Source organism: Lethenteron reissneri, chromosome 37 (assembly GCF_015708825.2).
Source record: "Lethenteron reissneri isolate LAM-NWPU_2019-01 chromosome 37, ASM1570882v1, whole genome shotgun sequence".
NCBI lineage: Eukaryota > Metazoa > Chordata > Hyperoartia > Petromyzontiformes > Petromyzontidae > Lethenteron > Lethenteron reissneri.
The window spans coordinates 6,643,810-6,671,332 of NC_083815.1; the positions used below are offsets into that span (position 1 = coordinate 6,643,810).

Sequence of the window (27,523 nt, forward strand, 5' to 3'; positions counted from 1 at the left end):
TTTTCAGTGTTATGCTAAACACTTGCAAATATATGTCATCAGTGAACCAATTAATTTGTCTTTCATTGAGGAGCAAGTAGCAACATACAACACTATTGAAGGTACAATAGATAATATTTTCATAAATACACGCATTTCTTGAATTGAAGAAAGGTTATAAAATCTTCTTCTTGGTTCTTTCGGTAAAGTCACGTAGAAGGGAAATAATAAAATAATAAAAATAAAACATAATAAAATAATTCTCACGACGTTTCGGCCACAACGCAAGCAGCCGTCCTCAGGTGTTCTTCTTGAATGACGCTGTCTTTCCGACAGACCTGTTCTTTACCTAAGGACGGCTGCTTGCGTTGTGGCCGAAACGTCGTGAGAATTATTTTATTATGTTTTATTTTTATTATTTTATTATTTCCCTTCTACGTGACTTTACCGAAAGAACCAAGAAGATGAATCCCTGCAGTCATAAAAGCTTTAAATCGAAAAAAAGGTTATAAAACTTTGGTGGGGTGGTGGGATGGGGAAGATGAACGGGAGGGAATTCCAAAGTCTGCCAGTGCTAGAGGAGGAGGAGGAGAAGCAGGAAGAGACGCGTGGAGTGACTCGCAGTGTGGTGGACGACTGATGTGGATGGGACGTGCAACGTTCACTCTCTTAGCTCGCGAGTCATCGTCATCGGTGGAGAAATCAGCGAGTGAAATTTACGTGAACAGTAACCATGGTAGTATATTGAAAGAAGGGTGATGTTGATAATAATACGAAGAGATGGGTGTACTGTAATTATAAGCATTTTAATGGAGCTCTATAAGCAAAGCATCAAAAAGGACTCGCATTTCAAGCTGTGATCCACAACATTGTCGTGAATGCAAGAAACTTTAATTCCTTCATCGTTTTTAGTTGTTTAGTTTTTCAGCGTAGTCCTTTCACCCAGTATCACACTGATTATGTCAAATGTACATCTATAGTGTGAGAGATAATTCGACATGTAAGCATGCCAACGTTTTAACAACTAAACTAAACAAGATGCTATTTGCCTCTCGGAAAATGTCAAGATGTTTGGTACATCGTTTGTGGTTATGTGTGTTTCTGTTGGCCAGTGGTTGTAGCTTATAGCGGCTATTTTTCTCGTAAATTTGACCTTTAAAAAAAAATCTACTCTGGAATGTGAAATGTCACAGTGAGAAACTCGCATCCGACTTCTTTTTTCGGTACGTTTTCTTGTTTGTTAATTCTGAGCTATGCGTGATGTAAGCCATGATTTTAAATAGCAGTGTGAGGTCACAGATTTAAAATTGAGTCTGCAAATGTTTTCCTTGTTTTATTCTTAGAATACGTATGTTTGCTTACGCCTGCTGGTCAAACGTTTGACACACTCTTGCGTTGAATATGGCTGTGACGGCACGGAGATTCATAACTTTTTAGCTCCGTGATAGGTGCACCGAATCGTGCGCGTGAGAATTGGCGTCCCGATTTGTCCAAGTTCAACGTGAAGTCTTCATGTGACCCTTCCAGCCACTAGAGGCCGCTACCTTCAGCACAGTTAAATCGAGACCATGCATTTCAATAATCCTTGAAATCATTGGTAGTGGGGTGGGCATAGAGAGCAACATTCTAACACTCCTTATATGGAACATCCAGAACTGTCCGTGTGATTTGGAAAATTACTAATACCCAACGTAGAGCTTTAATTGGACTATGATGCGTTCATAAATGCCTCTGCAAAACAAGTCGAGGTTAGATTGGCACACCTACTTTAAAAATTTCATTCCCAACCATCTTTGATGCCGATTTGCGTACTCATGTGGCTAGTTAAATGGAAATAGAAAAAAAATCTCGCTCCGTGGCAAAGTTAAAAAGATCTATATACGTGAGATTTTTGGTATCGTTAGCAGACTTGAAAGCAGGAGCGGTGCGTGTACCCTCGAGTGTGTTTGAAGAATGTGCGCCGGTTCACAGGAAAGAGAGGGTTGAGCATCGTCTGGAGAGTTCATAAATAAGAAGTTTTCTCACGAAGGCCTTCGATTCAAATCCTTTGAAAATATGGGCGCAAAAATGTTTCAGTAAGCCCGCAAGCAAAGTGTGCTGGCAAGGCGAAGCCCACTGCATGGAAAGAGTTCCCTGTGTTTTCCCACTGTAGTTTGACTTTGGGGGAGCGGCGGCGGTGGGGGGGGGGTGGTGGCTTTGCCAGTTCTGCGCCGCTTTGCTTTACCCCAAGTTTTCTCTCCCCCGCCCCGCAGCCCCACACTCTTCAAAGCAAGAAGGCTCGCGAAAAAGTACTGCCTTCCGAAAAAAAAAAAGAGAGAAAAAAAAACCCCTCCAAAAAAAGAGAAGTTTTTCCAGCCTAATTGAAATCATAACATGTTTGGAGACAGAGATGGATGCTGCGTGCGGAGCTGTCATAGAGGGACGGCTGTGAATGCCGCTGAGAGGGGAGACGTCGTCGCGAGGGTTGGGGTTGAGCATTCTTCCCCTCACGTGTTTCCAATGGAGGCTGGACGGCGCCAACGCCACCGCCCGCCAGAGAAACGGCGCCTGCCAGGAGGAAGCCATGTTGGCCGCCGAGAGAGGGGTGGGGGGGGCGGCAGCGTGATGGAGGCTGGCGGAAACTGGGGGTGTGTGGCGGTGGTGGTGGTGGTGGTGGGGGGGGGAAGCAGGAGGGGGGGGAGATGGGGCAGCGGGTGTCCGGTTAATGGGGCGCATTGCGCTTGTGTCGTGCTCAATTACCGAAGGATGGGGTGGGGGGGAGGGGGCTGCGCGTTGGCCCCCGAAGTGCTTCTCGTTAAGCAGGCCGCCGCCGCCGCACGCTGCTCGCCATCGTCCTGGCGGCGTCTTCCTCTTTTAAGTCTTTGTCAGCTCGCCTCGGACGCTTTTCAGATTGGTTTGGCCCCGATGCATCTGGTTAACCGAATCCCTCCAGGGCATGGAGGTGGGCGGGGAGCGGTGGGGGGTGGCGCGCGGAATGGTGTCTCTTTGCGAGCCCCCCGGTGTTGCCATCGCGTTGCGCGAGTCTCTCGTGGAGGTTTCTGGCGATAGGAATAAAAAGATTGATATCGCCGGCCAAAAACTCTGCGGTGGCATACTAGCGATACTAGGGGAGGTGGATCCTGGGGATTGGACTGTCTCGATTACAGAACCCCACGTTTAATATAGAAAAGTTTGTTTGTTCAGGTGTTTGCTTGTGACGCCACTGTGACAGCTGCTAGCGCCCGGCGTGATGAGTGTCAAGCGAAAAATATCCTGCCCGTGGGTCAACAGCACATTGACCACGTGCAGCCTCCGACTATCGTCGTCTGCAGTGCTCTAAAGAGCGCACGGGGGGCGGGTTCTTGTGTCCCATCGCCCCCCCTCGCAGGGAAGAAAAACACGCCGAAACCCTTTCATTTATCTCAACATGATTTCTTTCGAGCCAGCTTCACTGTCACAGACCCGCCTACAGTTGAACGAAGCGACATTTAGATGGACGCCGGGTTTGTCTCGTCAACGTGTGGTTATAGTTTAACGTTGCAAATTCACATTGTGACAAACGAATTATTTTCGGATGCCGTGTTGGCAGTGGTACACAAGCACCAATAGCAAAAAAAAAGAACTCGACATATTCGTCAATAACAATGCCTTAAAAGGCAGCGTATATTAGCCAGCATTTGCTGCAATCGCATTTCTTCATTGCGCTCACAGTCTATTAAAACGTAGTGATTTAACGCGGCATTGCTGCGTGTTCAAAGCTGTCGTTCTTGGCCAAGGGCACTAACACTGAAACCTACGAATCCCAAAATGTGCCTTGGTCTGGCTGTGTGAGGCTGGGAAACTCGCGCTAATCCCAAAGAACAACTAAAAGCGACATCAGTCAGGTTCTCTCTGTCCTACTGCCTCACTCGGTACATGTATTGTATATTTTTGGTTCTTTCGGTAAAGTCACGTAGAAGGGAAATAATAAAATAATATCAATATAAAACAATAAAAATTCTCACGACGTTTCGACTGCAACAGGAGCAATCGTCATCAGGTGTGAAATCCACAGCTGTTGATTTCACATTTATATTATTTTATTATTTCCCTTCCACATGACTTTACCGAAAGAACCAAGAATATGAATCCCTGCAGTCACGAAAGCTTTAAATAACAATGTATTGTATATTCACATAACAACGGGTATAAAAACGCAAGTGATATTATGAATGTGTTGGAGTATAGCTTAATCACAGGCCGGCGTTGAAGCTCAACGAGTAACATTGTTCACGGTAGTAACGAGCGGGAAGCAAAAGCGCTGTCAAGGAATGTGATGCAGGTTGCAGGGAGCAAAGACTCAAGATTAGACAGTTGCGTGTTATTTCCCCTACTCTAGGCTGTTTATTTTGCTACTCCGCATCGCTCTTCTCTGCTATTGGTAGTTGTGAACCACCGTGCTCATCGCTCGCGAGCTTCAGTTCGGCAAAAGGACGCCGGCTGCTTTCCCATCAAAACAACGGACGGGAGAAATGGATTAAGCCGCCGGAGTATCCAATCGTAGGCAGTCCGGGATACTCCACGAAGGTTGTTTTTCGCCAGTTGTTCTAGGGACGAAGTGAATGCCCATACATGGGTCAACATATCCATTGGTTCCACCTAAACTAGCAAAATTTGTCGTACCACACATCAGTTGATACCAAACATTGATCACGCCAGGGCTGTAGGCATTGTTTGTGTGCGCAGACGACTTGAAAGACGATAGGTGATTGAGCACTCTAGAATTCGAAACGGTGCTTTTGCCACGTCGAATATATATTGCCCTCTGGTAATCGATTAGGGCAGTCGAGCTACTTGCTTGTGGTGACAGATGAAGATTGTTTGTGGCCCGTTTCAAAAGCGGTAGGTCTCATGTGACTGCGGGGCCCGTGTGAAAGTGAAGCTTAGCCTTGCGGCGGGGCCTTTGGTTCGTCCACCGCTGTTCTGTGACCGCGATGCTCATTGCGTTGTTGTTCTGGAGACCAGGAGATCTGTGACCGATGTTCGGTCGTCGCATTGACAGCATTCGTCATGATTTCTCACTTAACAGAGTGGGCCGCGTGAAGGCTGCCATCTTCCACTTATGGTCCACCCTAAACCACGTCCGCACAGACTGTGGCAGATGCGGATGCCTGGTGCACCAAAAGAACATTAAAAACACTTCAGTGTGCGACTGTCCATCCAGAACAGGCCGTACAACGTGTGCAATGCCCCGATCCACAAATACGGAGGAGACATCACAGTGATACACGTCGCTGCTCCTGATGCGGTTATCTGGCTTGACCCAACTTGGTGTGAAATTATAGTTGATGATCTACATCGACATCAGCTCTACGAAAGAAGAAGTGCTTAGTGGTGCACAGCCACCAACCGTGATGCCCACGCGGACGTTGTGAAACCGCTGGTTTCAATTAATGTCGGTGCCGTTAAGCTTTGCAGGTGTCATCGTCACATTGAGGCTTCAGGCCGGTTTTTGACGGCAGTGGCATGGAGCTGGTGAGTGGTTTGCAGCTGTGCGCTTGGAGGCCAAGTTTATATCTGGATGAGTGCGTAAAGAATGAATTTGTCATTATGATGAATTGTTGTGACTTTGGTCCAGCGTGGCTGGCAGCTGTGCAGCTCCTCTCTGGTCTGGCGTCGACGTCGACAGCCCACAATATTGCTCATGCGTTCCGTTGCGATGCAAACTGGTGTGCACCCGTGTACGCACAAAGACAAAGGTCCCCGTTATAGCCTTTTACAGGCCGTTAGCGAGCATCTATGAAAGTTGGCCACGGCACACGGAAGGGGTGGGGTGTAGCCAGCACCACGCCTTTGTCTCCCCAGTACTGATTTTTACACCCCAAACCAGATTTATTTAAGTCTGAGCCAACATAGGAGTGGCCCAGGGCCAGTTCAACTCTTCATCGATGATATTAACCATGAGAAGAAATCGAACTCGTTTGGGGGGTTCTTAGAACAGTGCGCTTCGCCACTCCACCCCTGCTGCCTCACACCCACACACATGCACCCACACGCACCCATACGCACCCATACGCACACAACAACAACAACAACCGCCATTCGCCACTAAGTGGCGGTGACGTCACCACGATGCTTGTGCCAGGCCAAGTGCACCTTGAGGCCACGTGAAGTGTCGAAAGCCCGCTGGCAGGAGGTCACGGGGCAGACCCAGGTGCCACGGGTCGACTGACCGAGATGACCGAGATGACTGGCTGATGCACCACCTGTGCCCCCTACTGTGCCAACTTGCTGTGCTTTAGCCACCCGGCGCTCCGCTCGTTGTTGTGAGCGTCGCTCCTCCGCCCTCCGTTGTTGTTGGAGGGCGACTGCCTCCAACTGCCCAGTAGCGTCCTTCACGAGCCTCCTCCACTGAGGCCGATCTTGACACCGCTGGTACCAGTCATCGGCAAGTCCACTCAGCTCCACGTCCTCCTGTACCACATCACTCCATCTCTTCTCCAGCCCGTGCCGCGCCCGTCTAGCCCCCTCGATCCGGCCGAACAAAAGCTGTTTAGGCATGCGGTGGCTGGGCATGCGGGCTACATGACCCAGCCAACGCAGCCTTGCCTGCCGGAGGAGCTCACTGATGGGACTTTGCCCAGATCTTTCAAGGATTTGTGAGCTCCTCACACAATCCAGCCTGGTTAAACCCAGGATGGATCGTAGGCAGGCCAGCCTAAATGTTTCCAACCGGCGAAGATGCTCCACCAGGGGGGTCCACGCACACATACGCACCCACACACGCACCCACACGCACCCTATCTGCAGGGGCGTGAAACAAATGCCCGCGTTCGTACCGCCCGCAGATCTGGACGCAGATCTAGACGCCCCAAGTTTTATTCCTGGTGACCCGTGCCCAGATTTTCCTGTGTCTCTCCCTGCGAGTCTCGCGGTTGTATTCTGTTCTCTCCCAGCTGACATGTCGCCGATAATATATTTGGCCATCTCCACCGGCCTGCATATGTTATGATAATGGTCAAATTGGATCACTATTGGCACTGGCTTATAGCGCATTTGGGTTATTGTTAATGAATGGACATATTGCTCTAACATTATATCTTGTGGACGGTAAAGGGTCAACCCTGCAATTGTTTGATCACACCATTGTTGGCAGATGGGTCTTGACCTGCGAGATGAGCCCCTCTCGAGAGGGTATTTTAAAGCCTTCCACACTGGCCAAACCTTGTGGAAGCAGTGGGAGTAGTACCCAAGCATTATTCCACTGCATGTAACCGACCAATCTACTTCCTATGGTGTACCCAATTATACTGCTGGGTAAGGGGGCGGAGGATTTAAGAAACGTCAACAGTTGAACCGGGAGATCTAACTGCAGAATTCTGGATCACAAGTGCTAACCAAAAGCACCCTGCCAGCATCTCTATTGTGGACGGTGATACACTTGATAAATGTTATCTAGGCATCAAAATATGGACACTTTCCCAAAAACAGTGCCGCTCAATTCAACCCTTCACCCAGAGCCAATAACCCACGTGTCCTCCTTTGTTACCTCCCATTCGTTATTTTCCAATACATATTTGGTTTTCTCTTAGCTGCAAAAGTTTACTGTGGTCTAACATCGGGACACATCCAGTAGGTTTTGAAGCAAAATTGGTCAATGTATTTTCTTTACAATCGTACAATTTAAAGAATAGTTTTATAGCGTCGAGAGGGGGGGAATGCCAACTCAGCTAAGAGTTGCGAGGCGTATGAACAAAAAAAAGTGAATAATTTTGGAAGAGCTCATCGGACGCCTGCGGTTTGGACTGCCGCGCCTCGTGCAAGGGTCCAGGACATTATTTTTATATCATTTGCCAATATTCTGACACGCCGCTCAAAAATGATCCTTCTTGGCCACATCACAGCCCAGCTTTTGTCCCAAAAATACCAACTTCAAACATCAGTGTGAGCATAATAAGGTTTCTTTTGAGTTCTCACCAAGTAACGATTCCATAGGAGTTGGTTTAATCAACTCTTGTTTATTAGGTTATGCCTGGCTTATTTTTGTATGCGCTTCTTACCGCAGTGTTGTAGAACACATAAACCCTCATTGTGAGTCCCCGAAAAAAAAACAGCACAGAATGGCACCAAATATTTTGACGTTTAATGGCACTCGGTCTAATTAGACGCATCGCGAAATGAATCGGATACTGTGTACACACACGTCCTTTAAAAAGAAGAGTGAATTGGAGCATACAGTAAACGTTATTAGTATTTGCTTGTGTTAACAAACCACATAAGTGTAGGCCACAGGCTTTGGGATATGCATGTATACGAAATTCCTGTCGCTGCAAAGTTCCGTCTTGAGTTTCATGGTGAGGCCACAGCACATGTTCTACTTGAGCGGTATAAGAGAGATTCTTTCTCTCCAGCGTGGAACAAATGTGCGGATGGATGCCCAACATTCTGATAAAGACGTACAGTACAACGTCGCGTGTTTGACTTTCACAAAGCTGCCCTGACCAATTAATCACCCACACCTTACTGGTTGTCGTCTGTGAAACGAGAGCTTTCTAGGTCAATGGATTCCCCCAGTAGAAATACATATTCTGAATCTGAGTATTTGTGCACGGTGCAATTATCATTTTCTACAGATGTTTACAAGTAGACTTTTTCACACACGAAGTAATGTCCTCTTAATCTCACGTACATTCGCTTACGTTCAAGAATGGTCAGGCCTTTTCCCATATTTAACGCAGTTTGTGGGTTATTTTTTTGTCCATTAACCTTTTTGTAATTTCATATAAATGTTCACATATTTGAGCTGTTGAAATATCTGCCTGTACCTCAGTCCCCCAGCAAGTCAGATATGTGAGTTTGCAACTGTACTTTATACGTTCCTTTATAAATTAAAACCTTGTAGATAATAGTAACGACACTGAACATTTGTATTTTGGCTGAAGGGAGGTGGTGTTAATCCTACTTGAGGCTGCCGTGTGGTTTTATTAACGCTGATACTCGCAGCGCACATTAATATCCGCAGCCAGAAATTCGCCGGGATACTGCACAGGCCTTGCGGCTGCCTCGCTTACGGACGTTACAAAATAGACAGGAATGCAGCAGCCTAAGAATCTGAAACCCTTACACGGTTGTACACAACGTATACAGTGCAACGTCACTCGCTGAGAACCAAGTTGTAGGCTGGTGTCTGCAAGGTGTGAATATCACAGAACAAAGTCTGTTGCACCATTTACAAATAACACACATGCATACAATGTCTCATTGCATGTATCCGTCTCTCCACATACAACATTTTTTAAAAGTATGTCTTACAAAACCCGTCGGCCGCATGGCTTTCTGGGAGGGCATCATTTCAGCAGCATTTTTTTCAAGACAAACTCGGTCAGATTGCTTGAATTAATGCTGGCCAACTGCCGATCTTACAGGCAAGGGACCTGCTCTTTATGTCACAACTTGTACTTGAAATGGACAAATAGGCTATTGGACCAAAATAAAGTGCCAACTTCTTTAGACTTCAGAAATGTTTTACAGTTTTGCATGTAAGTGACTGCCATGCGAGATTAAGAATGTTAGTGTCATGTGAAAAGGTCTGATTTGTGAACATCTTTAGAAAATGACGGACAGTTGCATTACGCAAAAAAGATTGAAAACTAATGTTTGTAGGTTTGCATATCAAGCTGATGATCACTGTGATTATATTAGGTTTTTGGTAATTGTCCTTTTGTGATGCTAGTTTTTCATGCTATGTTGATATTAATCGTTACATGCGATATTGTGCACTTGGAGAGCTGCATTCTGAATTGAAGCACCTCATTAATAATAGATGGGAACAGTGGTGCAATGGTTAGCACAATACGCTATGAATCCCTACGCTATGAATCCCACTAACCTGAGTTTGATTCCCAGCCGTAGCAAACATCACTGCCGAGTGATATAATCACCAGCCCTGCGCAACCCTCCACCCCGCCCCCCCCCCCATTATTTCCAGATCCGCAGTGACCAGCATTGTGAAATATGGTCAGACAACCTCCATGAACAACCCAAATTGGCGAAGCCCTTCCTTCATACCACAGTGGATAGAAAAATGTCAGTAAACTATTTTGTTTTGTATTGAAATAAATTATTTCTTGATATCATGATATATAAATAAAGTCAACTTTATTGAAAAAGAACCCACATGTGTGGACAAGATGCATGGAACATCCCTTTACTAAGTGGAGCAGCCCACAGTTAATACCCAGCACCTGTGCCTGACCCAGAGGCCGCTGTTTTCGACAGAGTTGATCGTCATCATTATTATTATTTCCTGTACAGTGCACTTGTTCCCAATCAAAATAAATTGTTTTACGTGCGTTGAACATTACACGCTTCCAATTACCAATATTGCAAAGCCGGTGATGGCAAAAAATTCAGTTTATAATGATGGATACCCGTTCACAAGTTTAAAGTGTATTTTGTTTAACTGGGTGAGAACTCTAGAGACCAGGATAGAGAGTCCCATTTGCAAGATTGACCCTAGGGCATTTGCCAGTAGGGGGGCAATGATTGATAGATGTATATTCATAATTAAGGTTTTTGGGTTAGATTGCAAAAGTAGAAATCTGTCGTAATCCACCGCCCGACACAGCCAGTAAGGTTTGTGACGTAAAGAAAATGCACCAATTGGTTATTAATTCAGCCCACCGGTGTGTTGGAGAGTAAATCCACAACATTTATAATTGTAAAGTTGTAACTAATTGGCCCGTTTTTGTTTATGTGAGAAACCTTAATGGCTGTGTTGGGTGGTGAATATTTTTCGTGAAAGCCTACGTATTAAACAGAGATATACATATATATATAGCCCGTATTAAGTTATTTTCAGGTAATGTTTTTTTAATTCGGTAAATTTTAACCCTTGACATTGGGCACACGATGGAAAATGACGTCAGGGGATCTTAAAAAAATTGTTTTATTATATTTCAATAAAAGACGGGTACAGAGCACAGACCACGACTCAGGGAGGGGCCTACAAATAAACTCCTTGGACGTAAGTCCTGAACTCTGTTCTCCTGGGTTTAGTTGAGGATGGGGATTGGGCTCACCGCCCCACCCAAACGCGGACCGTGAGCAGGGTGCGTTGTTCTTTTGTGTGGGGAGGGGAAGAGAAGAGAAGAAGATCTTATAGAAGAAGATAGAGGGAGCGGGGAGAAGGAGAAGGAGGAGGAGGAGGGGTGGTCGTGAAGGAATTGGGGGATCTATTATTTTTACATCGACTATGTAACAGACGGTGCGCATTATTGGGATATTGCACTCGGGAGTGAACATCAGATTCTCGGTGTTGATTTCGAATTGACTTGCACTCGTTGGCCTTTGACCAAAGCAACCTAAATGAGCCCGATCTCGTCTGACCCCTGGGAAATAAGCGCGCTGGGAGACCTCTCGTCAGCTACCAGAAGAAGACCCGAAAACAGATCGCAGAGCTGTTCCAGTAAAATCATGATCGTTGCGTATTTCATTGCATCCACGAAGTTGACCCCCCACCACCGCTGCTCCTTGTATCCCATTTTGTTCCTCTTCCCTTATCTCCCCCCCCCCTCCCAGCATGTAAAAATGTCCACTCCTGCTTGTAGTCCTCGTTGTGTTTAGTTGTCCTTCCCCCGCACCTCCGATTAGCACGGTTGGCTACGTGCTGTTTGAAAGAAGTTCAGTGCACGCGCGTACGTGCATACGTACGCACGTGCATACGTGCGTGAGCGGAGCACGGAGTCCAGTTCTCTTCCCTCCCCAAAACCCGGGAGAACTGAATTTGTGCTTTTGTCCGTGGCGTTTCCAGACTCCCCCACCCCCTAGTTACAGTTTGTGGTTTGTTGCCGAGCTCTTATAAAAGTAAAAAACAACACAACACACAAACCAGTTCGTTGTCCCCTTGTACGCTGCGGGAGTCATTGACTGAGCCATCCTTGCCGTCCATTGCGCGCATTCCACCAGGTGTGGAGGGAGTTCCCAGACCGCCTCGTGGGCTATCCTGGCCGCCTGCACCTCTGGGACCACGAGGCCGCCAAGTGGAAGTACGAGTCCGAGTGGACGAACGAGGTGTCCATGGTGCTCACCGGAGCTGCCTTCTACCACAAGGTAGCGAGGAGGATTTATTTGTTTGCCGCACTGCTCTGTGTTGCCCCCCCCCCCTCCCTCACCCACCCCCCCCACGAAATTCTGCGCACCTCTTTAACGCCCGTCATGCATGGTGGTCGTTAATTACAAGGAACACCCAGGCTCAAATCCCGCTTAGCTTCCAGGATTTCACAAGATTGGAGCAGCATTCCGAGCGATTTGGTCACGCTCGTGGGTCACAGATGATTTAATAACAGGATTGAATAATCCTCCTTGAAATCCCTCGCTCGTTCTTAAGTCTCATTTTCAGGTACGTCCTGATTTGGATGTTTGAGAATCGAATCTATTCACTGTGAACAATGAACCTCGTGTGTGTGTGTGTGTGTGTTTTTTGTTGTTGCAGTATTTCAACTACCTATACACCTACAAAATGCCTGGCGATATCAAAGGCTGGGTCGATAACCACATGAACTGTGAGGACATTGCCATGAACTTCCTGGTGTCGAACGTCACTGGGAAACCTCCCATCAAGGTCAGGCCACATGTGGTGGGGGGGGTTCATTGTTAACAATGCTGAGCACCTGCGCGCGCACTTTAAGTCCCAGCCTCGTGTCCCATAAACCAGCCCGATGTGGAAATCTCCAACGTGCCCTTGACCGCTTGGCTTCACGGTTCACTGGAATTGCCCTTACGATTATTCTTCCCTAGGTCATTGTATAGATTTTGTATTATTTCTTGGTTCCTTATTTGCTCCAACCGAGCGTTTTAATTGTGGTCCATTATCTTTATTTTTATTATTTTATTATTTCCCTTCTACGTGACTTTATCGAAAGAACCAAGAAGATGAATCCCTGGTAGTCACGAAAGCTTTAAATCGAAATGTAGTCCAATAGTTCGTAACACATTGTTGCGCAACGCAGATTTTAAAGTAACATCGCACAGCTCTGGAAACATGTAACGAAAAACTAAATATGTATAGTGTCAAACGAGGTGTGGTGGTGGCGCAGTGGTTATCGCACTACGCTTTCTACCGCCAACCGAAGTTCAATTGACGAGCGATACCAGAACCGGTCCTGAGCACCCACTCCCCCAACCCGCACTGACCAACGTGCTGAACTATCCATAATACAGGCTTTTTGAGTTAGATCGTGTAAATATATAACTGTGTCGTTAAACCCGCCAACACCTGACACAGCCAATTTAGTAAGGTTTCTCACGTAAACAGAACGTGCCAATTCGTTACGAGTACCGCGATCTAACACAAAAAAACCCGTATTATTGATGGCATTGGTCGCGAAAAGCCTACGTGTTAAACTGTGATGAAGTATGGTCACCCCAACTCCCCGCGACCAACTTGGCGTGGAGAGTTCGTCACCCGCACCTCCGATTAGCGCGGTTGGCTCCGTACGGTGCGAAATAATTTCTAAATGCGTACGTAGTGAATTGAGAAAGGACTGGAAAAGTGTCCTGATTATAAATGCCAAAACTGCAATCGAAAAATAAAGCTTGAAGTGCAGTAGGAGGTTGTCTAAACTGCCTCGAGGCAAATTGATACAGACTTCTGCAGTCCAAGCACCTTGTGTCATTTCCATTATTCCCATATTGAAAAGGCATCAACTGTGCGGTGGTGCCTGACATGCGATATTTTGCTCTGGCCGCACCCAGAATTTCATGTATATATATATTTTCCAGAAACGAGAGTTGCGTATGAGTAATGCAGCAACGTGTTTCTTAAAAATCCATTGATATATTTTCTGGAAAGATATTCCATTCCATGTAGCGTACACTTAATTTTGTCTCCGTGAATTGCTGCACGGACGTTATAAGTTGTATTTAACCCTCCTTTACTTGAAGCAAAGCTACATTTACTATATAGCTTTCTTGCCAGTGCACTCGATTGGTTTTTTGATGGTGCGACTAATTATAGCGACTCGAAGGCCAGGTTGTTTGGCATATGTGAGGGGTGTGTGTTCTGAATCGGAAGTTTTAGCAATGAGCCATGCTTTGCGTGTTACTGTCTATAAAGGCAGTCTGTGTGTGTTGTGTGTGATACCCAACTTCTTAGCAATGAGTCGGTGTCTGTAAGGGGCTTCTTAACAAATAGCTTTCTGACCTTCTGCATAGGTCATTTCGGTTGTTGCTGTGCAAGCGCTTCAATGTGTTCTCGGGTTGTACCCCGTGTTGTTCCTTGTGATGAACCAAAGAAGCTCCCAGCTTGTGGTGCGAAACGTCGGACGTCACGCCAAACAACACACGGCACAATCCGATGACACATCGCAGAGATGTACATGCGGGTGTCTGACCCCTGTGTGTCGGGGTCAAAGTGTTCTCTCCTCTCTCTACATCCACGTTCAGTTTCTTCCGGACACGTCATCGCTTCTCGCTATCTTGCATTGAACTCGCACAGAAATTCTGCAAACATCCCAAGGAGGCTCTTATTGATAGCGATTCTGTATTAGTAAGCTTGAAAACTTGTAAGGTGTAATACGCACTCAGCTAGCAATGAGATTCCTACACAGCGCTGTCAGAACTGCAGGTAGAGAGGCCTTCTGCACCCTGCCGAGAGGCATTTCTCCCACAATTTCCAGAAGACCGCAGGCGCGTCAGCGGACGGGAAGGTGACCCCATCATTGTCCACACTCCCAATTCACCGCAAAACAAGCCTCCAGTTCGTTTTTACTGCGACAAGTGCACACCTTTGTGAATAAAACAGCGGCGTGCGAGTGTGAAATAAATGAAAAGGCCTAGCCCCTGCAATTGCTCGCTTCTCTGCCTTTGCCCGCTGAAGGGTCCTCCACTCGAGGATGTATAAAGTCCCCCCTCTAAAAAGGTATTTGGCCTACTCTTTCACGCTGGCCAAACATCCCGGAAGAGGCGGGGGGTAACCCACACTTCATCCCACCGCACGCGACCTGCCGGTCGAGCGACTGCGGTGAACACATTTAGAGGCGGAGAGATTTTAGAAACCTGTCCCCCCTTTGTTTTAACTGCCGCGCTGGGGGGAGTGAACCGGCGACCTCTGTAATGAAAGTTCACCATGGCAGCATTCTCTCTCATGAAGTGTGCACAGACTAAAATATCAATATCAACAGCTTTTCTCGGGAGAGAAAAAATTGTTTCGGATGAATAAAAAGGGATAGTTGGGTAGGGGGAGAAATCGTGCAGTCGCAGACCACATGAAAGTAGCTCTTGTCCAATAAAGTTTAATAAAAGCACTGGAGTGGGAATGTTTAAGACTTTCTTTTTTTTTTAAAGCCTGCTGCGCTGGGCGCCCGCGGGAGCGTTGGCCTGGAAGCAGAATGTGCACACGCAGTGGGAAAATCCAGAGTACAGTGAGACTGCTCATGGATAAGGACTTTACAGTGCCCCAAAAAATGTTAAAAGGGAAGAAGAAAAAGAAGACAAAAAACGTGAAATGAGAGAAAGGAGGGGGGGGGGGAAATTATGCTGGCACATTTTTGCAAATCGTTCCATCAGAGTAGTTGTAGATTTTGCGTTTTCTGTAATTGTTTGCGATTGTACAGCCGGTGTAATAGTGCGAACAACAAATTCGATACATTTCTTCGAAATTGTAAATGTTGGTTTTCTAAGTGGATGTGTTTCTGGGTTGCGACCACACGTTGTTCAGCGTGATGTCTGACGTTTTGCTCCACGTGCTTGGAGCTGTTTCAGGAACTTCAGTAAACAGCACCTCCGATTAGCATGGTTGTCGACGTACTGTGCGAAAGAAGTTCTACATACGTACATACAGGAGCACAACCTCCAAAAGAACTATGCAAGAGGATTCCTCTGTTGATGTCATCAAATATTGCATTTGTTGAACTTCATGAGCAATTTCTCTTCTCGTTTACTAAAAACTTCGACAACCTTAAATCTTGACTTAAAGTTTTCGTGACTGCAGGAATTCATATTCTTTGGGTCTTTCGGTAAAGTCACGAAGATAGGTTCAAAGAAAATAACAAAAATTCTAAAAACTACAACGCGTTTCGATCGACACAAGCGGTGTTGCGATCTAAACGTCGTAGTTTTTATTTATTTTTAAAAATTTCTTTGAACCAATTTACGTGACTTTACCGAAAGACTCAAATAATATTCGACAACCTTATTTGATTATCCCTTGAAGATGGGGGGGGGGGGGGCAGGGGGTTAAATCGCTCCAATAATTGTTTTAATCTGATTTAATTTACTTCAGACAGCGGCTTGTTAACAAGTTAATGCACGCGACGAGGTTGATATAGTAATTAATTCCTTGTATTCTGATGTATTTCCCAGCGAAGTTTGATTGCTGCAACAAAGGATATTTTTATAGCCTGGCAGAGCAATGTTTATTTGTCTACATATTCAATTTCAACAGTATTCAGTTATCATTTCAGTAATTGCATTATTAAATTCCTAGATCATCAACATACGACTTAACTTAATAATTCCACGTTATCTGAATATTCAATGGAATGATTCGTAACCCCCTGCTGTTTTATTCATTGCTTGAATAATGTGTGACCTTGCAATCTACGAATATCAAGCAAGTAGTGTAAACATAGCACAGACCATGTAACATGCTTCGAGTAACTGTGTGTGCCTTGCTTGTTAAAAATGATTATTGCCTTGAGTGGCTTTTGTCTGTCTGAGATTGGGACCTGCTTGGTGGTTTTGCGCTGCTGGCCAATAGACAAGGCCAAGCCAGTGAGACTTTTAAAGCCAAATTATTTATTGCCGCGTCTGTTGTGGGGGATTTAGTCTGCAGTAGCTATGATGCCTTTGAAGGCCCTCGTGCAAATGATTGGAATTCTTTTCTGGCCTGTGCTGGGTCTCGTCTGCGTACTGTTTGGCTGTGCTTCAGGATAGCCTGCTTCTTCTCTTTTTTTTTCTCTTTTCCGTAGCGCATGCTGGCTCGGCAGCATTTCGCGGTTTATTTAGGTTGTCAGAAGGTGGGAGAATTTCGCGTCCGTTATTTTACTTGGTTCCGAGATCACAGTCCAATGTTGTTTGCGGCCGTTTGATTGTATTTTTTACAAAACACAAGGGAAAGGGCAATATTTACATTTTTTTTTTTGTTTCTACATTTGTTGGACCGTGCACAGGCACGTGCAAGAAAGCCTAACGCCGCTTTCTTTGCCGTGCGTTCGATGGCGAAAAATCCGTGCATTCCAGGAAAAAATTAACTTCCGTGCCCTTGTCGGTTGAATAAAAGCAGCAGGTGCGGTTGGCAGAAAGCATCGGGAATACTTTCGGAATACTGTTCAAGCACTAGGTTGTTCGACGAAATCTCGTGTGGACACTTTCCCAACGATGCGGCGCACATGGTTGATTGTGGATCGTTCAAAGGGTTTGTCTCAGGCCACTTAGAGATGTCTTTCTCGCGCGTTCAGCTGTGCCGGTTCAAGAGTGCTCAAGAATTCGGTGGACAAGGGGTGACTTTTGAATGCAATGTTGAAATCGCAACAGCAGCTTGATACGGTATTCAATTGTCCTGAAGCTTTCTTGATACTAAGCACACTTTTAGTGCCTCATTAGGGTGTTTGATCCAACATTTTTAAGTGTTTCAATGAAAATAAGTTTTATTTATAGTCACTTTGGTTGAAAATAGGCCTGATGCGTTTTCCATATGCTTATTCTGCTAGAGAGTTTATCTGGTTTGTGGCCTTTCAGGTCTAGAGGAATTATATTTTACAGGAGAGGAAAAAAGTAACCTCTTGGGGGTGGGAGAAAGGAAAAAAAGTGGAAAATGCATAGGATTTTTTGCAGGATGTGTGGTGTTAAAAAAAAGGAAGCTTATTGTAAAAACATGGTGCTGGGGTACTTGCTGGGGTGGCCTTGCATGTGTGTGTGTGTTCGTTCACACGCTCACCCTTGAGTCAGGGCTTTTGCTCTTCTGGACTCTTGTCCCGCCTGCTCCGGGCGCAAGCTGCAAGCGGGAACACCGCTAAAGAAGCTGCTGTGCGATATTGGCAGTTCTAGAGCGACGAACCAAGAGGGCACGCGCACCGCACCGCCCCTTGTTGATGTGTTAATCAGGCGCGGGCCCGTCTTGGGCTCGGGGGGGATGTGTGATCCCTCTGTACATGGCCTTGTCCGGTGCGTTTGAGAGTTGGGCCGCGCTGAAAACCTCCTCGGTGGTTGTCCCTCTGTCCGCGGGGAAGATGGTTTTTGTCGGAGGGGGCAAGAGTATTCTCTCAGCCCCGTTTTGATCGGCGCTCTTTGCGCGGACGTCAAAGCGGTGCAGTGTTGAGTGTGATGAATGGCAGAATGTTACTCCCCTGTCCACCCAGTTGGGTTCGATGAATTGTGACAATTCAGGGCCGTAATACCGCATGGTGAACATGCCCCACTCTGTTGTGCCGTGTCTTGAGACGTGGTTGCGTATGAATGCGAGAGGACTCCAAATGGTATTGTACGATTCTGTTTTAAGAATTTTTGAAACATTGCCACGAATGTCATTGCATACGTGAGTGGAAAAAACATTGATACTTACACTATTTAATTCCCATATCGTGAGCTTAAGACTCAAGCAATTAAACATTAATCTTTCATTTATTTGCAACGATCTGCCATAATTGTTCCTCTATTTGAATGCCTCAATTGATGGAAAACGCCCTTGTTTGCAAGACAGTGAGGCCTTGATAATTGAATTTAGAAGAGCACTTGTGTGTTCTTAATTCTGAAGACCTTCCTATGCCGTGAATTATATCGTGACACGAAGTTATCTCAACACATCTGCATATTTGAGTGCATACAAAACATTGCATGATGCATGCTTATCTGGACGTGCAGTTGTAAACATAGCGCCACGAGCCTCAGGATACCCTGCTCCGTCATTGTCAACAAAGTTGTAATTCTTGTGCTGCTGCTGCTGTTCTCTCCGTAGCCTCACACGCGCTCGCCGTTCCGCTCCGCTCTCTCCGCAGGTGACCCCGCGGAAGAAGTTCAAGTGCCCAGAGTGCACGGCGATTGATGGGCTGTCCCTGGACCAGACCCATATGGTGGAGCGGTGAGGCCCAACGCTCGCCCTCACGCACACAAAGATCCCCAATATAACCTTAATGGACTGTTGGGGCAAGTGCTGTTAGTGAACTCCTATGAAGGCCAACACGGCACACATGGGGGAGTGGGTGGCCAGCACCACGCTCAGCCGCCTTTGTCTCCCCAGTTGGGGATGTTTACACTGCACCAGGCACTCATTTGTGGCCGAGTCAACCTATGGGAGGCCCAGGACCAGTTCAGATCACGGTTCAGATAATCGTCACGGTCTTTGGAAGCTGCGAGCGGGAACTGAACTCGGGTCGCCGGGTTCGTAGCGCAGCGCGCCAACCACCACACCACCGCTCCCCACGCACAACATAGACGCATGCACACGTGTACACGCACGCGCGTACATGGGCACGCACGTGCCACCACTCTCACCCCACGAGCCAGTGGGGCGAGCGGCTGATCGCTGACGGAGCGAGGCAGCCCCGCGAGCCGACAGGGCCTGTGCGCCGTGACGTATGGGGCACTTACCGGCAATCCTTCACCGGGGGAAGGGGTGTGGGCGGCGTGGTGCTCGCGCCCTTTGCAACATGTGGGCTCCGGAGTAGCGACGGGGTCAAACCGATATTTGCGCGAGCGTTTAATCACTAGTCCGGTGAAGGGGGTGGGGGAGTTTGGGCCGCTTTCATGTTGCGACTGTTGGCTGGGCGCAGAGAGCCTCAAACTATCATTTAAGAGTGAGCTTTTGATTTATGGGGGCACGAGGAATCCTTAGCATCTCAATTTATTTTTAAAAGGAAACTGGATGTGGTCATACTCACATCAATCTGTTTTCACATCCCTTTGGGATGGCTGTGCATGCTTATGGGCAATTATGTAAAAATAACTTTTTAGAAAACATAATAGTTTAGTTTGTCAAAAAAAAAAATTCGTAATTTTTGGACGCCACCCAAACTTTCTGGGGGCTTTTTTTAATAGGCCGTATTTTATTTTCCGTTTCGATAAATAAATATAGCCACACTCTTGTTAAGTTAAAACAATAGAATTTTTGCACAAAATATCAGCTGACTGTAATCTATAGTACTTGGTGCCAGAGAGCTTTAAAAAAATGTTCATTTCTAAGGCTAAAGTATGTTAAGTGCCAAATAAGAGAAATGAAAACATATTTATAAAATAAAATCCAAGCTCACAGCAGTTTCTTTAAGAAAGTGGTGTGCAATGGTTATATTGAAAAACAATTACATTTAAAACTCACTTTGCAGTGGGTTCTTATAATAAAGCTTTGCCACATCTTCAACATTTACTGTTCCTTTTAATGCTGAATTGTCTTTCAGGTTATTCGTGACACTGATTGTGTTACAAATAACCCGAAAGACAGAACCCTCCCGCAAACACGCTCACGCAAACATAAATTCCGCATAAGGAGGTACTCTTTAAAAAAAACCAACCTCCTTGTAAACGAGTTATGGAACTTAATGAAAGCCACCCTTTATGACACTTGAATAAAATAAACAGAGCATCCCGGTAAACGACTCGTGATTAGCCCAGCAGGGCTGCTCCTGCGAATGATGCAAGATGGAGTAGATTAATCCATTGTGTTCTAGTGCATTCTGGGTAAAAAATAAGCATAAATAAACAGAACTATGTTCTGGATACATATTCTTGGTTCTTTCGGTAAAGTCACGTAGAAGAGAAATAAAATAATACGTGACTTTACCGAAAGAATCAAGAATATGAATCCCTGCAGTCACGAAAGCTTTAAATCAATTTATGTTCTGGATTTTTGCACATACATAAAATAAACTGTTCCTGTTGGAGTTCCAGACCAATATTACGGAGTTTACTTACCATACAAAAACTGCCCGGTAATATGGGCCTGGAAGGCCAAAATGGGCAACAGACTTAAAATGCATTTCAATGTACGTGTCGATACCGTTGTCCGTTTTTACCCAACATGGAGTGGGTGAAGCCCTCAGTGCGCACGCGCCGGGTTCGTCGCACGACTGCGGCGCTGTCTCACGTGGACTCCGCGCCCCCCACCCCCCCCACCGTAGGTCGGAGTGCATCAACAAGTTTGCGTCGGTGTTCGAGACGATGCCCCTCAAGACCGTTGAACACCGAGCGGATCCAGTCCTCTACAAAGACGACTTCCCTGAAAAACTCAAAAGCTTCCCCAACATCGGAAGCCTATAATGCGACCATTGCACGCGCGCGTGACTTTGTAAAGTTCCACTGGATTTTTACTCCCCGTCGGTTTATGTATATTTTTCACAAACTCAGTCATTCCCCCCCTCCCCCCTTATGTTGTAGTTTCACATTTCATACCCATTAGAACGCTCCTTAAATTAAAATAAAATGAATCTTGTCCACTTTGTAAAATGAAGTTGCCGAACATATGCATACTAATTGTTTCGAGGATGGACGTTACAAGTAATGTAAGCGCCTGTTCATGTTATTACTGCGGGCAAAAACGGACGCGCGGGTGTAATATATGTGAAGCACATGCAAATGTGTCCCTACACTCATTTAGCTTTCTCGTGCACATTCGTTTGGGCTATTTTACAACACGTTTAAATGGTACGGGGTTTAAATAATAATAAAATGGTGGCATCAAAATTTGTTAATGTGAAGGTGAAGTTACGTGTCAGATTTTTTATTAACGCTATATGGAAACGTGCCCATTGATGTTAACCTCCACAGGCAGAGTCGAATCGAACCAAACACCAGGTTTGAGCGTTATTGTTCATAACCAAAAACTGAAATGTTTTTTTGGTGCTCCGGAATAAATAAAAAAAATCCCCAAAAATGTTTTGCAGTTGCCATTTTAACCGGTTCAATAAATGGATATATTGTGCTTTGCAGCAACTTTGCTATTTGAAGAAAATATGTTTTTTCACAATCGGTTTTACAAAGGCGAGATTTAACATTACCTGCAGGCTACAGCGATCATTAAAGTGAGCATTGAACGCTATACAATGCTGAATGTTGAAGGATTTGTTTCATGGTTTGTGTCTATTATACATATACTTAGAATTTGCGAAAATACAAACACGATGAGACAAAGCAGTAAACTGCAGAATGATCAAATTTGCTGTGATCCCTAATTTAAGGATTGTGTTGTGGAAAACAGTTAACTCCGCAAAACTCCTTTTTGCTATAAAATGTGAAGAATATTGATAATTTAATCTGGAAAAAAAATACCTTTGTTAATTCAATTGTACTTCAAAATTTCGCCGATTAAATGAATTTCAATACTCTGACAGCACCTTCGATGAATGCCCGGTACAATGTGCAGATCGCTGCTGTCGAAGGCAAAGATAGCCGCCGAGTGTGATGGGTGTCGGCCACACCACCCCTCGTGTGCAGCTCTGCCTTTAAACAGCAACGTCGCTCGCAGCACTTGGGCCGCCCATCTGCCAGGGGGGGGGGGGGGGGGGGCGAGTGTGCACGTGGCCGTGTTTATCTGCATCATTCATATACGGACAGTCCTTCGCTGGGCATCCTCTGTAGACCCGTGCATATGACGAGTTAAATGCGACTTACCACTCGTGCACTCTCGCACAGATAATCCTCATATCCACACTCTTACACTCAGTCACACAAGACAGATACCCCCCCTCCCTCCTCATGTAGCCGAAACAGACTTTGGGGGCAAGTGCTGTTTCCGAGCACCTTTGAAGACCGGCACAGCGCACGCTCACTACCACCGACTCACACCTACACATACAAAGACAAAGGGGGCACATCGAACATCTAATTGACTGTTGCCGCAAGTGACGTCAGCGAGCACACGTCTAGATCGGCACGGAACACGAGGTGTATGACCAGCACCTCACCAGACCGCTTTCGTCTCCCCCGATGCCCGTGTGTTTACACATCGCACCGGGTATGCACTTAAAGGTTGAATTCGAGCTTGGAGGGGCCCCGAAATCCTTCAGATCAACGTCACTGCGATCGGTCCTGGATGAAAGCCGCCCCAAGCCACTGCCACGCCTGCGGGTCTCACAGCACAACAATCCACCCAGCACGTGAACAGATTTGATCGCTCCCATCATCTTTGATGGGCATGCCCACAGATGCATTCCATCCTTTGACCGCCATTCCGTTATTCATGGTGGCCATCCGTAATCCCTTCTGGCGACATGTCTTACCCAAGCCACTTCAGGAAAAGGGGATGTGTCCTCCATCGCCTTCGTGTCTGCGCGTCTTTCCGAATCCGTCATTCGATTTGCATCACGTTTTTTTAAATCCGGACACGATGTTTGTGTGTTTCTGCCCCACTGCTTATCGTGATTGCGTTAAGTCCGTACTGTGTCGTTCAATGCATAGGGGATAAGCAATTAAACGCAACCAAGCATCGGGCCCGCATGTCTGCATCTCCGTTTGCACCTCGATATTTCGGTTGGGAGCCGCTCACCGTTTCTTGCAGAGGGGGGACCGTGTTTTAATTGTAGCCTGCCATGGGGGGCTACACAGTAGGTCCTTTGTATTGCAAATATACAATTTTGAACCGTCTTCTTGGTTCTTTCGGTAAAGTCACGTAGAAGGGAAATAATAAAAATAAAACATTTAATACAATTCTCACGACGTTTCGGCCACAACACAAGCAGCCGTCCTGTCTTGCGTTGTGGCCGAAACGTCGTGAGAATTGTATTTTATTATGTTTTGTTTTTATTATTTTATTATTTCCTTTCTACTTGACTTTACCGAAAGAATCAAGAAGACGAATCCCTGCAGTTACGAAAGCTTTCAATCGAAATTTAATTTTGAACCGGTTTAAAGGTTTGGTAAATGGTTCAACTAAACCACCACGGTGGCGAGATATTAACTACCTCGCCTGGTATACACGAGGTCGTAGATTCGATCACACCACAGCGCCTGCATGTAGAGATCGTGCATCTTCTCCCTTGAGTCGCGTGGATCTCTCCGGGTCCTCCCCCCTCCACATTTGGCTGCAAAAACAAATTCCCACGTGATCGGCCACTTCGTTGAGCGATCATTTGTGACCAAGTCGCGTCTGATAAAGAAGAGTTACATAGCTCGGCAAGGCCTTACCTGGTAAACATGGGATGCAACCCAAAACCACAACCGAAGACCAATCGGTTGGACTTCCTGCCCACCAGGCTCACCGTTTGCTGGGAGTAAAATTGCCCCCCTCTAAAAGAAACGAGGGTGGGGGGGGGGGTCAATGATGAATGAACGTGCGTTGTGCTTAAAGTCAGTAATGCTACCTGGACTTTTTCAAAGAGACTGGGTGGGGGTGGTTGTTAGTTCGTCAACTTCCAAGTTTACAAATTGTGAACGGTACAAGAAAAAAAAAGGTACCTAACGGTGGCTCGCTCAGCACAGCAGATTTTTACCGTGCGGTTATAACAGGCAACGTGCAACAGCTACTACGACTGTTGTCTTAACTGGCATCTTTCTTTGAAGTTTTTGTAAGCAAGGCGCGTCCTTCTGGGGACACGCTTTTAGAGAGTTTCGGTCTCTTACCGCAGCATCGCTGTGGCTTAGATGGTGGGGCATCAGTTTCACGCGACACCCCAAATGACCGTGCGCGGAATATCAAAGACCACTGCCGGTATACTCCAGATTTAGTGGCGTTCACTTACAATTTAACCTTTATACAAGTTCTACATTGTTAAATAGTAAAACAGGCCATGTTACTTCTACGGAGTGCACACATCACAAGCAATTATACCAACCCAAAAATGGCTCTCGCAGCAGCACAAACACAGCCAGTCACAACACAACCCGATGACCACGGCTTCACAGATGTCCGCCACGAACGCTGTTGGGAGAAAGCTGCCGACCAACCCCCGAAAGATCACCCGGCTCTGGAAGGGACCAAACAAAAACGTTTCAAGCACCACCTCAGGAGGATCACCTCGATTCCTCCTCCCCGCATTAGGTCCCAGCTGTCGACACCCCCCCCCCCCCCGCAGTCCTCACGATTATACTGGTAGGAACCTCTTGGTTGAACCAGCCCACAGGGGATTATTGTGTCCGTCCGTCGTGCATCAACAAATTGGGAGGGTGGGGCTGGTCACCCCGTGGTGCCCTTAAACTCAACGTTTAACCTACTCACGCCGGCTTGTGCCCGCCCACAGTCGGGCATATTTGCGGAATACACCACGCCGCCGTTGACCCTGGCCATTGACCGAGCAACCCAACGTTCCTACCAGCTCCCTCCGCAGGAATGTGTTTATGCATGGCCCCGTGAGCCACGCGGCACGAAGAGTCCCCTTCACGGCAGCAGCGGGGGTGGTTCCCTGAGTTGTCCCAGCCCTGGCTCCAAAGACGATGGTTAAGGAGGCCACCCACTGGGGACAGGACCAGCAGTCTACTGTAGAACCCCAGGTCGATCGCGCCCACCGGCCAGCCAGTGGTCATCACCCCCCCAGGCTGGACTCCGAGGCAGCGGTTGCGGTGCCGACCCACCACCAACACGGCTGGGCTCCAGGGCCGTGAAGGGTTTTTTTCCCCCGTGGTACGGCAGTCTCGCGTCTACCAGCATAGCGGCCACCTTCGCGCAGGACGAGACGCTGAATGGAATCTCCACCCCCCACAGTCTCTGCGGTGGGCCCTTTTATCGAGTCGCACCCTTGGTTTTCTTCCCCCCCACAAATTAATTCGCACGGCGTGCCCATGAATTCAATCCCTCGTGCTTCCGAGCTGATCTAATCCCACACACACCTGCAGCCACTTTCTCACAAAGTCACCGCTGCGCGTCCATCGCTCCTCCTCAATCAAGAGACACAATGCCCCCAGAACGAACACTCTGACTGCCACGCGCACCAAGTATGTTAAATGCTCCTGCGCCTGTTAAGAATGTCGCCTGCACCCCCCCTCCCGCCCAACATCGTTTACTCGGTTAGCCTTGCACGTGTCTACGTAAGTAATACCGTTTCTCTTGATGCTTGCAAAAACACGTTGACAAAAGATGTATTGTAATTGGACTGTTGAGATGCAAATGCTCATTTGTCTTACGCCAGCGTGGACCCTTGCTTTGTTGGCAGCAAACATTGTTTTATTTTATCAAAGATCCCCCGTTTAGCCTTAACAGACTGTAGGGGCAAGTGCTGTTAGCGAGCACCTATAGAGGCCAGAACGGCACACGAGGGGGTGGGGTGGCCAGCACCACGCCCGGCCGCCTTTGTCTCCCCAGTGGCGATGTTTGCACACCGCACCAGGTACTCATTTAAGGCTGAGTCGACCTAGGGGAGGCCCAGGACCGGTTCAGATAATCGTCACTGGTGTTAGCCGTGAGCGGGAATCGAACCCAGGTCGCCAGGTTCATAGCGCAGCGCGCTAACCGCTACACTACCGCTCCCCACATAGACACATCGCGCAAACGGTACATTGCTGTATATAAAACGTAGCAAGTCATGTGATCGTTTGCTGAACGTTTCGGTACGACCTGGTGTAAGCGTGCATTCGTAATCAAGCCTACGGGAACTCAGATCTGTTCCATTGTTTTATCGGGCACGATGGGCTTGAAACTAATGAAAATGGGCCATTGAAAACATTCTAAAATGTTGCCGTTGATTGATGTGCTTATACGTTTAACACGTAAGCTTTCGCGACCAATATAATCCATAATACAGGTTTTTTGGGTTAGATCGTGTAATATATATAAATGTGTCGTTAAACCCGCCACCACCCGACACAGCCAATTAGTGAGGTTTGTCACGTAAACAGAACATGCCATTTCATTACTCGTACAGCACAGATTGTAAATGTTGTGGCTTGGCTCTCCAACACACAACCGGTGTGCTGAACTAGTAATGAATTGGCACGTTCTGTTTACGTGACAAACCTTACTTATTGGCTGTGTCGGGTGGTGGCGGATTTAACGACACATTTATATATTTACGCGGTGTAATCCTAAAAAAAACGCTGTATTATCGGTGCTTTTAAGTGTTTGGCTTAGCCTGGCCCCTGCAATGCACAGAGGTGCTTAACTGCCAGCACCCCCCCCTCCCCCCTCCCGTATACATACAGTGTTGATAACCTTTACCCTTCACTGGAACCTGACCCTTTGCAAGATCATGTTGCATAGACCGCAAACCCTGGTCAAAACAACATAGACCTAACTCTGATAGTGGTCCTGAGTGGGCCAACCAGCGCTCCTTCGAGCCTAGATAGGTGGCATGACGCCAAGGCATTTTCCGTCATCTGCCAACCCATATGAACTATCTCGAGAAAGCTGCTCGGTGTATTCAATGTCGAATGCAATTATAGTATTATTTCAAACTGTGTTTTGCACAATGAGGTTCTGCCTTGCTGTCCACCCCCCCCCCAAATGTATTTTATGAGCCGGCCGGCGATGACGCATGCCTGAAATCCAGCAACTCTTTTGACGCGAGGGTTGGTGGATTACGCAAATGATGTGAAACTCTCATCCCGCGTGCGGTCGAGGTGCCGTTAGAGGAGGCCTAACAGGCAACAACAACAAAAAGGTGAACTCCACTAGCTCCATCAGGATGGGATAGCGTGTTGCTCCCTCGCCCCACCCCTCTCGAACGCCTGG

At 46.8% G+C, this 27,523-nt stretch overlaps 1 protein-coding gene across 1 annotated transcript in view; it reads left to right on the forward strand.

Annotated features, from left to right (window-relative positions):
• The window catches only part of EXT2 (exostosin glycosyltransferase 2), a 74,937-nt gene extending 52,994 nt beyond the window's left edge, over positions 1–21,943 (forward strand). The window contains 4 exon segments of the mRNA XM_061566475.1: positions 11,905–12,048; positions 12,431–12,559; positions 18,933–19,015; positions 21,048–21,943. Of these exon segments, the coding sequence (XP_061422459.1) occupies positions 11,905–12,048; positions 12,431–12,559; positions 18,933–19,015; positions 21,048–21,186 (495 nt within the window). The 3' untranslated portion in view covers positions 21,187–21,943.
• The last annotated feature ends 5,580 nt before the right edge of the window (positions 21,944–27,523 follow it).